The sequence below is a fragment of the Eublepharis macularius genome, chromosome 3 (assembly GCF_028583425.1).
Source record: "Eublepharis macularius isolate TG4126 chromosome 3, MPM_Emac_v1.0, whole genome shotgun sequence".
In the NCBI taxonomy this organism is placed as follows: Eukaryota; Metazoa; Chordata; class Lepidosauria; order Squamata; family Eublepharidae; genus Eublepharis; species Eublepharis macularius.
This window is the reverse complement of record NC_072792.1, coordinates 12181269-12193753: the sequence shown is the minus strand read 5'-3', so window position 1 is coordinate 12193753 and position 12485 is coordinate 12181269. Positions and strand designations below refer to the sequence as shown.

Here is a 12485-nt window from a genome sequence, read left to right as displayed (position 1 = left end):
TCCTGAAAAATCTGTACCTGCCAGAAGTAATGATCGAGGAATGCAGAGGCTTAGCGAGAATTACTTATGCTGACTAAAGAAGCATTTTGAGAAGCTAGAAAGCTGTTTTTAAGAGAGAATATTAAATGAGCACCTCATTGTTCAACATTGCACACATCTGAAATTTAGAGCCAGAAATATGAGACACAACTCACACCCAACCAAAAGAAGGAAAGCTTTCAAATCTTAGGTTAAGTACATTCAGCTCCCAAAGTGAGAGTATATGACCCACTGAAACTTTGAACTAAGGTTCACATGACTAGATTTTTCAAAGGGCTCGTTTCAGATCTGATGGACACCAGTTACAGCTTGAACAGTAGGAGTACTTTAAAGAACTGACATACCTGCCCAAAAGGCACGAAGGGAGGTGGTCCACCTTCTGTTCCTATGTTACTTCTATTGTGTTTTGATAAACTCTGCAAAATGAAGCCATTTTTTCATTAGCTGGGGCAGGGGAGACAGCTCATAGCCAATGCAGGGGCAGGAGGTGAGGGTTCATAAACTACCCAGCCCATAGGAAAGTCTTTACTGCACTTTAAATTATTGCTAATTGTTACAATACAGCGCCGCTAATTGTGCTGACTCAACTTAACCACAATGCCACCATCGTCATTTTAAGACACCCAATGAACAACAGGCAACTCAGCTGTCTCTCGCCGTATGTTCCCCGAAGAGCCCTTCGTTTGGCAGATCAACATCTGTTAGTGCTAGTGGGGTTGTTCGGTTGAGGCAAGCGTCCTCCGCCCTTCAATCGGTCCCCCACCAGAGAGGGATATGATCTCCCCAGTCTGCTGAACATCAAACAGCTTGCCAGCTGCCCCCATGGGTTTTTTGTATATAGAGGGATCACGCAATAAGAATGCCACAATGTTTTACTGAGGTGTTTTAATTATTATGCTGCCTGTTTTATATTTTTTTCTGTGATCTGCTCTGAGCCTAGTTCTCAGGGAGAGCAAATACAAGAACGAACAAACGAACGAACGAACGAACAAACAAACAAACAAAAGAACGAACGGAAGGAACGAACGAACGGAAGGAAGGAAACGTTCAGCTAAAGGTTGGAAGAAACATGTTACCTCACCCTTTGTAATTCCCACTTTTCTATAAGATGTTCCACTTCACCTCCAAGAATCGCGGTGTTGCTGTCCTCCAGGAGGAGGAAGCCATTTTTCACTTCCACTGCTCCCAATAGTTTAATTTTTGTTCCAGGAGGAGTATTAAGACTGAAAACAGAAATTGAACGTCTGCTAGTCTGTTGTCAAATCAATAGAACGAAATAATAAACTGTCCTGTTTCACTTATGCTGTCCTATCTTGCATGCATTCAGTATCAATACATTTATTACCGGTTGCAGGGTAAATAACTTCTCAAATGCTTTGCTTCTTATAGCAAAAAGAAAACAATGTATTTAAATGCCAGAGAGCTGTAACGAGCTTGGTTAGGTATCACCATAAAGAATTCACTGGATTAATACATAGGGTCTATCTGAATTTTAAACCACAGACAACTGTCATGAAGTGACACTGTCCATCATCGCTCTACGCAAGCAGAATTGCAAGAATTCGTTTCTATGCTGCTTCTAACACTCCTTGAAAACATGTTTTGCTGTACGCATCCATTATTCCATGCTAAAATCTGTAAACACAGAATGCAGTTTCAAGGACGCAGTATGTATAAAACTTCACTTATGATCTCTGAGACTAACCGTTACTCTCATCCGTCAAACCGACATAACCAATTAAGAAAAATCAGCTCCCAGCCACTCCAAAAATCACCTTGATTCAGAGATGGTAAAAAGTCGAAACAGATGAGACGGCACCCCCATGTCCACTCTGGGGACGCATCGTCGTTTTGTAGAAGAGAGTTCCCAGTGGGAACTCCCTTTTAACTGTGCTGGCGCAGTGCTGGATACAAGTTTCCAACACTAAACCTGTGCAAGTTCTTCCGGTAAGGGCAAAACGCACTGCAATCTTTTTGTGACAAATTACAGCAACACTATCGTATGTCTGACCTTCTACCTAACCAGCTTCTTTTTTCTAGAAAACAGTTTTATGAAGCATCTCCATATCCGTTCTTTTCTGAGCTCATCAGATTTAACATCAGTTAATGCCAGTTCTCATTTTAGCAGCCTATATGCGGAATCCCATTTGTTGCTAATGGGATATAACTGACTTCGCATGTAGAACTCCATCAGCCCGCCAGGTGGGTTCTGAACTGTTACCAAGCATCAAATTTCAGACCATTAAAGATTTATTGTAAAGGCGTTACGTGGTTAACTGAAAAAGAGCTCTAGCTATAGTTGCTTTTAATACACAACACCCTAAAGCTTTCTATTTAATTAGAAAATGTTAATACTATTAAACCATTCCTGAATTTTTTTATGCAAAGAAACCTAGCACTTTAGTTGTAGATTTTCCGGGCTGTATGGCCGTGATCTTGGCACTGTAGTTCCTACCAAAGGTGTAGCACCAAAACACAGAGATCTCTCAGTGTCAATGAGAGATCTCTTGTCTTTCGGTGCTACACCTCTGAAGATGCCAGTCACAGCTGCTGGCGAAACGTTAGGAACTACAATGCCAAGACCACGGCAATACAGCCCGGAAAATCTACAACAACTAGCATTCTCCAGCCACGAAAGCCTTCGACAATAAACCTAGCACTGCTGCATGATGGGGAAGTTTTGCTTTTAAAAAGATATTCTCAGGAAAATACTTCAGGAACTAAAAATGTGAAAGGTTTCTACCATGTAGGAAAATATGTCCACCTGTTTTTTCTCCGTAAGACTGTCAACTCACAAGTGTCCTGGATATGTAGCTGTATTTTGAGATTTTTGACTGATTCAAACTGATATGAAGCAAAAATAAACAGAGTTTACCTTATTTTGGACATGTAATTATATTCTATTGCAGTGCAGCTTGTGTGCCCATCCGTCATCTGCAAGCGCAGCATTCTGGGAGCAGCCTGAGATTCTTCGTTATCCTTTGGTGCAGCTATATTGCGTACTTTTTGGATCTGCAGGACACACGGACCTTCTAGCTGCGAAGACAAGTGACAAAATGGTTTTTAATTATAATTAGCATTTGAAAGAGGGTGTTTTTTTTGCCATAGTCGCAGATGTTGGTCCTGGCAAGCAAGCAGCTATGTATTAAAACACACTTTTTAGTCACACTCGCAGTTTTTCTCATTACCAGAACGCCGCTTTATTTAGCAACACTCTGGCATCTCCCTCGCTACAAGTACTTCCAGGAGCCTGAAAATCTGATCTTGCAAAGCAGTAACGCGTTTCAGCCTTTGGCAACTACCAGATCTTAGCACCTCGCGAAGGATCAGAGTTTGATTTCTAGAATCTAAGCGACTGGCAGTGCTCTACAGCCAAGGGGAGCCACACTCTGCCTGCCAATAGAAGGTATTTGATGCCTTCTCGCAAAGACCACCACTGCATCCTTCAACACAATATACCGAATCAGACCACTGGTGCGTCAAAGTCAGAGCCTGAGCGGCTTTCCGGGGTCTTTCACAACACCTAACTGATCCTTGGAACTGGAGGTGCTGGGGATCGAACCTGGGGCCTCCTGCATGCCAAGCAGATGATCGACCGCTCAGCCAACAGTTCCTTCTATTGTAACCTGTTTGCTGATGGAAGTCCTTTACCGACGAGTAGCCTAAAGGGAAAAGCAGAAGGGGCACTAACGGCACGGTTGTCGTCCTGCCCCTACCGAAGGAAGACGAGCAATGCCACGGGCTCAGCGGGAAGCCGAGAGACTCTGACAGGCCCACGGTAAATACGTTTATTTATATCCCACCCCCTCTCTTTAGACTCGAGGCAGCCGACAAAGCAACATTAAGGTGCAAACGCACAACGTAACAAATCAAGATAGAAAAGAGTACACAAGATGAAGACAGCAAAGCAGAACTCCCCAAAAAGCATTTACACACACACACACACACACACACACCCCAAATGCCCTTCGAAATTTTACAATGCCTTTCTGAAGATAGGAATGCGCTCTTTGTGGCTACTCTGGTAAAACTGTTATGCACAGAACTCTGTGCTTCTGTGGTATCTTTCTCCCTTTCTCTCTCTCCCAACCACAATAAAAAACCCCAATACTCCTGGAGTCCTGTTTGAATTGAAGCAGAACAGACTGTTTGATTAAACGGTGGATGAGCCCCTTTTTACACAGAAGTAGACGGTCTCCTTGTGTGCAAAGCTCATCAGAGCTACAACAGGAGTGCAAAGAAATTAGTACCTTCAGGTTAATTATAATATTATTACAATATTCTAATATTTGTTATCTTATTGGCTCGTAAGGTGTCTAGGGTCAGTTCTGATTTGAAGACGCAATTCTGAGTCGGCCCCCTACTTGGGGAAATTCCAAATCTTGCACCCCTTTATCTTGTCCCCCTTTGAAGGACATCTTCTACCGTTTTGCCCACTTCCTTTTGCTACTGTTACCTTCAGTGGTGCCAGGGAGTCTCAATCTGGCAGCCTTGGGGCCTTCAGATAACTGAAGTCCGTGGGCAGAAAGGAATGTTCCCCCCATTTCTGCACGCTCCCTCCTTTTTGCAGCCTTGAGGGAGATAATGCCGGGTAGCCGACCCAGCTTTCTGCATAAATCAGTTTCTACAAAAGGCTCTCTGGTACTGATTCCTATTGGAATCTTATAGAATAATATAACATATGTGTAATAATTTTATAAGTGCATCTCTACAAGCAGTATATTTTTTAGTCAGCATACATTCTCTGTTCTTCTTGTTCCAACTGTCATATTCTTACAGGTTGCATTACAAATACTACATTGGCTCCTGAGCATAGAGAAAGTGCAAGGCATGTAATATTGAAAGACACATAAGAAATATATAAAAGTAGTATATAAAATCCCTTCAAATCTATATCCATCAAAACCATCACAAAGGACCATCCCTGACTCAGAAAAAGCGGTGGCCTGACTCTCAGCAGAGATCCCGAGAGAGGGCACCATAAAGAAGCTTTCTGAAGAGCGTAGCTAGCACACGGAAGTATACCAGGAGCTGCAGTTCACCCTATTATTAATGACTTTAAAGGTAAAAACCAGCACTTGGACTAAACAAGGCTAAATCTACATTCTAGGTGCCCTTTTGAACATTGGCAAACTTGTTTTAATTTCCATTGGCAAACATGCTTTAATTTCAAGTTGGGAAACAGAACTTTGCTATTCTATCCAGTTAACACAAGCAGATGACAGTTGACTTCTGCGCAGGGTCCCTTGGACCAGATTCCAAGAACTGCTGCACAAGCACTGTGGTGCTTGGGGGTTTCTCCTCGAACTTCAGCACCTCACGCCATGCAGCAAACTGGTTCTGAAACTCTGGAGGCTTTCCCATGCAAAACAGTCAAAGACAAACTGCCGACAAAAATGCACAAAAAAGCCCTGGGACGTAACAGAAAAGGCACTTCTCAGAAATGCTGCCTGCTCGACTTCGTAAGTCACCATCTACTCCTACACAGTCTCCATAAACTGGCAGCTTGTCCCCAATCTTTGGCCTCCTCATTTCGGCCTGAGCTCCCCCCCCCCCGCCTTTCCCCACTCCTCTCCATTACTGACTCATCGAGGAATTTTTGCTTCAGTTGGTCCCATACAAATACAACTGTTCCCTGACCCACCTATTTTCTATTTGTCATATACTGGCAGACTTTCATTATCAAACAGCAGTTTTTCGGTGTACACATCTGTCTTCTTTACTACCGTAGCTTCAGAATTCAGAACACATCCATGCAACAGAAAATACCACCACCATCATATAGACTTCAAGGTCTAAAACTGAAAATAGTTTCAAGGGGGTAGCCCCATTAGTCTGCAGTAATAAAAGAAAATTCAAGTTGAGTAATACCTTAGACACCAACGCAATTTTCCAAGATATAAGCATTTGTGAGTCAAAGCTCATTTAGATACACTTATCTGATGAAGTGAGCTTTGACTTACAAAAGATTATACCCTGGAAAATGTGATTAGCCTTTAAGCTATTACTGAACTCAAATTTTGTTCTAAAACCAAAAGGTCACTTAATCTGGATCACACCGTTTATTGGATTGCAACATCTTATTAAAAACAAAATCATTTATGCAATGGTTCATAAAAATATTTGCAGCAGAGTCCAAGGCAACCAATATTAGGTGGTGACAAGTGTACACTTGACAAAATAATCCAACAGTTAACTCCACAGAAATATGCAAATCACATTTAGCTGGAGTTAGGTCTAAATTGGTATAAACTAGAGATGGGCACGAACCGGGAAAATGGCGTTTCGTTGCAGTTCCTGGTTCATTGTGTTTCACGAACCACAAACCGGCATGAAATTGCCTGGTCTGCGAACCGGTTCATTTGGTTCGTGAATATGTCACTTCCAGGGCAGCAGAAGGTCTGCAGAAAGCCTATTCCCCCCACCCCCCATTGCCTAGGAAACTGATTGATCGGCACCAGGCTGCCTGCAGTGATGAACCGAAAAACAAACCAAACAAACCAGCCTAAAAATCATCGCAGTTCATCAGAAATTCCCACCGATGAACCGCCAGCTCACAAACCAAAAAAAAGGCCCAGTTTGTGACGAACTTTGGTTCATATTTCCGTTCATGCCCACCTCTAGTATAAACAATTTGGAATGTATCAGTTTTCCTTTCTTAACTGTAACAACAACAATTTCTACAGATAAGCGAGATATTGTAATCTAATTCAGTCAGATATCACATTACACAGTCTATACACTGAAGTAATGTTCTTCAAAAGTAATCAAACACCACCATCTTGTGGCTGAACACTGTAAGTCACACAAGTGAACCACTAAGGACTACTGTAAATCAATCGCTAACTCAGGGCACCTTCGCCTGGCAGCTCAAACAGGCGGTTATCCGTCCACTAATTAAAAAACCATCCCTAGACAAAACTGATGTGGCCCATTATCACCCAGTCTCTAATCTGCCCTTTCTGGGTAAAGTGATTGAGAGAACAGTAGCTGACCAACTCCTTATCTTTTTAGATAGCTCTAGTGCTCTGGACCCTTCCCAGTCAGGATTCAGACCAGGGCATGGGACAGAGACAGCACTGTAGCATTAGTGGATGATCTCTGTCTGAATATGGACAAAGGTCATACATCCTTATTGCTCCTCCTAGATCTATCTGTAGCCTTTAACACAGTAGGCCATACCATCCTGTTGAGATGTTTAGAAACAGAAGTGGGCATCAAGGGATGTGCCCTGGACTGGTTTAAATCTTTTTTCACAGAACGGACTCAAAGGGTTACTGTTGGAGATCAGCTATCTTCAGAATGGGAGCTATCTTGTGGGGTTCCACAGGGCGCAATCTTATCTCCCATGTTATTCAGCCTCTATATAAAGCCTTTAGAACTCATTCGCAGCTATGGAGTTGGATGTCATCAATATGCAGGTGACATCCAACACTATATCATACTATCCAGGTCCCTACAGGATGCAGTAGAAATCTTAGATCGCTGCCTGACAGCCGTGGTAAAATAGCTGAAAAACAACAAATTGAAATTGAACCCAGACAAGACTGAAGTGATGCTTGTTGGAAAGGCAGAGATCTTGAAGGATATTGTACTCCCCACTTTCGATGGAGTTCGTCTGACCGTTGCAGATTCAGTTAAGAGCCTACGAGTTATACTGGATCCAGCGCTGCTACTAGAAAAACAAGTGAAACTAGCCGCAAAAAATGCTTTCTACAACTTCACTCTAGCTTGGAAGATGGCTTCTTATCTCAACACGGCCAACCTATCATACTATGGTAACATCAAGGCTTGACTATCGTAATGCACTATACATTGGTCTCCCATCTAAGTTAACTAGGAGACTCCAATTGGTGCAAAATGCTGCGGCTAGACTATTATCAGGAGCGAACAGGAGCTTGAACATTGCTCCCATCCTACAGTCACTCCATTGGCTACCTATCAGTTACTTTGCTCCGTTCAAGGTATTGGTCATGACATACAAAGCTCTTCACGGCCTTGGTCCAGCATACCTGTGGGACCGCCTCCCTCCCTATGTTCCTCTACGGCAGCTTCGCTCATCTGAACAGGGTCTCCTGCAGGTGCCAGGCTGCACATGGGCAAAATCAACAGCAGCCCATACACGGGCTTTCTCTGTGGTGGCCCCTACCCTGCGGAATGACCTGCCTGAGGAAGTCAGGAGAGCCCCCCCTCTACTGGCTCTCCACAAACGATGCAAAACAGAATTATTCAAAAAGGTTTTTACTCAGATAGGAAGGCTGTAGTGTAGCGATGAAGTCTCAGATGCTTCAGTAATGAGTTAGGGACCATAGACTTCACTATGTTGCCTTACATACTATCTTCTGCTTTAAATATGTACACCAACGCACTATCATGCGTCATGTTGTCAAATGTGAGTCCTAGAATTGATTATGTTCTATTTCAGCTTCATGTTGTCTATTATCAGTCCTAGAATTCATTTTGTTCTGTTTCAGCGTTTCTTCTACTCTGTATTGGATCGTTGCTAATGGTATGTCTTTATACACTTGTTTATATTTACCCTATGGCATTGTTTATGGAAACGTCCTTGACACTGTATGAAAATGTACTTGATACTGCATGGAAATGTACTTGATACTGATAGTACTAAGCTCATACTGCGTAATCCGCCTTGAGTCTCAGTGAGAAAGGTGGACTATAAATGACAGACAGACAGCCAGACAGACAGACAGAAAGATTTAGCAAGTAACCAACTTCTTCTCCAGTACCACAAAACAATACACTTCATTTGGCAAAGCAATAATATACGGGGTCAAAGAAAAAAAGATCTTTGAAATGGTTCCTACCGACGAAAAAGCTTTTCTACCCTCCAGTCTCACCACAGGTTAGATTCCTCGGTGCTTGGATCCAATTTCCGATATTATGTGCAATTGTACCCACATTTCTTTAACAACCAGTACATTTGCCGTCGTTTCAGACCATCTAAGCCTATCATCAGTTGGTGAATCACTATTATATTCTTACACAGTATCAGCAATAAATCTGGCCTTTAGATTAGGAAACAGCCAATTACTTTCGGGTACCTTGTCAGGTGACCAAGTTGGACCACTTTTGTGAACGTAGAAGATACAAACTGTTGACCGAGTGCCCCTTACAGCCTGTAACTGTTGACGATTTTGCCGTCCTACCAGCTGTCTGAGTGTCAGGTCTGATTGTGCCCGTTCATCCCTGCCAATATTAAGCTTGTGGTCCCGAGTCGTTTCAGCCGTAGAACTGATCTCGTGCTGTAACTGATAAGGTTATTCCTTTGCTTTCAATAACTACTTTCGTTTTCTCACAGCAAATGGTGAAGCGGACATTCCTAATCCGACCTTGAGCGTCTGGAGTGTTGTGTTGCTCAGTGTCCTGTCTGGCTAGTGTGTGAATTTTGGAAATGTTTCCCAGGCTGCTCCGATACTTGTGGTTTAGGGGGGGAGGAGACTGGATGAGTATATTGTACTGTAACAGCCTGAAGCTTTATTCCTTTCAATGAGAAGTTAACAGGCAACTGCTTTTTACTTCATGTACTCCTATGGACCTGTGCTATCTGGGACTCGATCTTGTGGGACCATTTGATAGATTTCTTGAAAAGGGTCTGATCTTGGGGGGCCATAGTGATATAGGTGGACATATCCATCTGTTGAGGTGTAAATTCAAGGATCAAAGGGAGGTGATCTCCCCCAAGATATTCACCTACTTCCACTTTGGTGGTTAAGGAATGTAAACTTGGGGATGCCAATAAATGGTCAACTACGCTTAGACCATTAGAGGTAATGCAGGTGAAACAACCTGATCGCTTAGGGTTGACAGTACCATTCAAAAGCACCAGATTTAACGTGACCACCAGCGAGGCCAGATACTTGCCGGCTGAGTTAATTTTGCGATCTCTAGAACATCTGGAAAACTAGGGAGAAGGAAGAACTAAATCAGATGAGCCCAGCACCTTCGAAAGCAAGGCCTCATCGTTACCTCCTATTCGCGCGTTAAAGTCTCCTGACAATATAACCAACGCATTAGGGTATTTGGTAAGTGAATGTCCCACTTGGTCAGTAAAATCTTCCCAGAGTGACTGGGCTTTAGAATCACCTTCTACTGGTGGAATATACGCTGTGAGAATCAGGAGAGGGTGTATGTGTACATGGTTGAATTCCTGAATAAAGATCATTTAGCTAAGGATGTGTGTCGTGCTGAAGCGATCCAGGGATCCGCCTGCCACAACCTGACATCCATAGTCTGACACTGAGAAGACTCAGTTGCAACATAGTCTTACACAAATAAAAGTTTCCCACAAACGTGCTCCGCAGAAACGGGATAACCATAAGACGTAGCTGCAAATATTATTTTTACCTTTTCCACTTTTCCACCATTGATGTCGCTTGGGAGGAACTTCTTGCCAATGACTCTTAAATCTGTCTGAAGTTCAAAAAAAAGGTTATATTTGAGTACTTATTTCCAATACAGATTTCCTTTGTAGGGTGGAAGAAAGCAGAACAGGGATGCAATAGTGAAACAATCATGCTATTTCAGAGAGAGGCACACTAATAGAAGTACATCACCAATAATAAAGCAAGGCCGTTGGTTGTTGTGGGTTTTCCGGGCTGTATTGCCGTGGTCTTGGCATTGTAGTTCCTGACGTTTCGCCAGCAGCTGTGGCTGGCATCTTCAGAGGTGTAGCACCAAAAGACAGAGATCTCTCAGTGTCACAGTGTGGAAAAGAAGTTGGCAGGTCATTTGTATCTACTCAGGAGGGGTGGGGTTGAGCTGAGTCCTCCTGTAAGAGTTTCCCAGGGTGTGGAATGCTAATGGCGGGAGGCTTCACTGTATCCTGAGGAGGTTCTTTTGCATATGGATTGGTGCTTGATGTGCTAATCTTCTCTGCAGGGCTATTGTCAGGGATAGAATGTTTTGTTAGCCTGGTGTTTTTCAGAACTGGAAACAAATAATATTGTATTGAGGGGAGGTTAGATTGCCCTCCATGCCGCTCAGTGGTGCAGAGGGCAATCTAAACTCCTTGATGTGCTAATCTTCTCTGCAGGGCTATTGTCGGGTGTGGAGTGTTTTGTTAGCCTGGTGTTTTTCAGACCTGGAAACCATGCTCTGTTCATTCTTAAGGTTTCTTCACAAGCATAAGCACAATTTGAACAGGAAAGAAGAGACTTTAAGAATGAACAGAGCATGGTTTCCAGTTCTGAAAAACACCAGGCTAACAAAACATTCTATCCCTGACAATAGCCCTGCAGAGAAGATTAGCACATCAAGCACCAATCCATATGCAAAAGAACCTCCTCAGGATACAGTGAAGCCTCCCGCCATTAGCATTCCACACCCTGGGAAACTCTTACAGGAGGACTCAGCTCAACCCCACCCCTCCTGAGTAGATACAAATGACCTGCCAACTTCTTTTCCACACTGTGACACTGAGAGATCTCTGTCTTTTGGTGCTACACCTCTGAAGATGCCAGCCACAGCTGCTGGCGAAACGTCAGGAACTACAATGCCAAGACCACGGCAATACAGCCCGGAAAACCCACAACAACCATCGTTCTCCGGTTGTGAAAGCCTTCGACGATACAACTGTCCAGACATTGCTGAAAGGGGTGCCTAGTACAGACATGTGTAGATTTGCTGGATTTTAAAAACTCCATATCCATATCCTTCATCTATTTTGTTCCTTTTAAGAAACAAACTTAACTTTATAACTGCTCATACAGAAATGTTTTGCTTTCCGTATTTCTTTCCGAGCTAAATGGACAGAGGGGCAATCACTATACTTTTCATTACAGGCTACCGTTCTCCTTGCTTTGGTAGCTGATGAATGGAACTTTGACTCTCGAGAGTTTATACCGTGAACATCTTGTTGGTCTTCAAGGTTGCGACGGGACTTGAATCTTGCTACTCTCCTGGCTTGTTCCAGCTTATTTTCTAGTAATGGTTTTACAAAAATTTGGACGCTCGAGAGTCACCATGTATACGTTTTTTATTACACAAACCAATCAACGCCACAATTGCCCAGTTGTTACCTACATTAAGTGCAATCAGGATGAGATCATTTACGTTGATTTTGTCAGATGAGTTTGTGCACGCGTCGATCCCCTCTTCCGACAGATACCTATCAAAAGAAAACATGTATGTTTAGTGCAACAAAGAAACATCCCCAAATCCTTCATCCATTTTCTACAGCAATATGGAATCAATTTGAAGTAAGTACAGAACCTAGAAGCTGTACAAAGGTCATGCTGGGATACTAATGCTGGCTAATTTCGGTCACATTGGATAATGCACTTCCAATCCTCTTTATAGATCATTTGAAATGGATTTTTTTGTGTGCGTAACAAAAAATCCACCTCAAACAATTGACGAAGTGCATTGAAAGTGCATTATCCAACGTGTGCGGAATCAGCCTATGACTCTCTCCAAGAAGCAGGTGC

At 43.0% G+C, this 12485-nt stretch overlaps 1 protein-coding gene across 2 annotated transcripts in view; it reads right to left on the bottom strand.

Annotated features, from left to right (window-relative positions):
* The window catches only part of TDRD3 (tudor domain containing 3), a 124719-nt gene that overhangs the window by 77101 nt on the left and 35133 nt on the right, over positions 1 to 12485 (bottom strand). For both annotated transcript variants that reach the window (XM_054973385.1, XM_054973386.1), the window contains exons 2-6: positions 12082 to 12166; positions 10405 to 10470; positions 2915 to 3075; positions 1121 to 1262; positions 384 to 455 (exon numbers count right to left, since the gene is read on the bottom strand). In XM_054973385.1, the coding sequence (XP_054829360.1) occupies positions 384 to 455; positions 1121 to 1262; positions 2915 to 3075; positions 10405 to 10470; positions 12082 to 12166 (526 nt within the window). The remainder of the gene's footprint in view (positions 1 to 383; positions 456 to 1120; positions 1263 to 2914; positions 3076 to 10404; positions 10471 to 12081; positions 12167 to 12485) is intronic.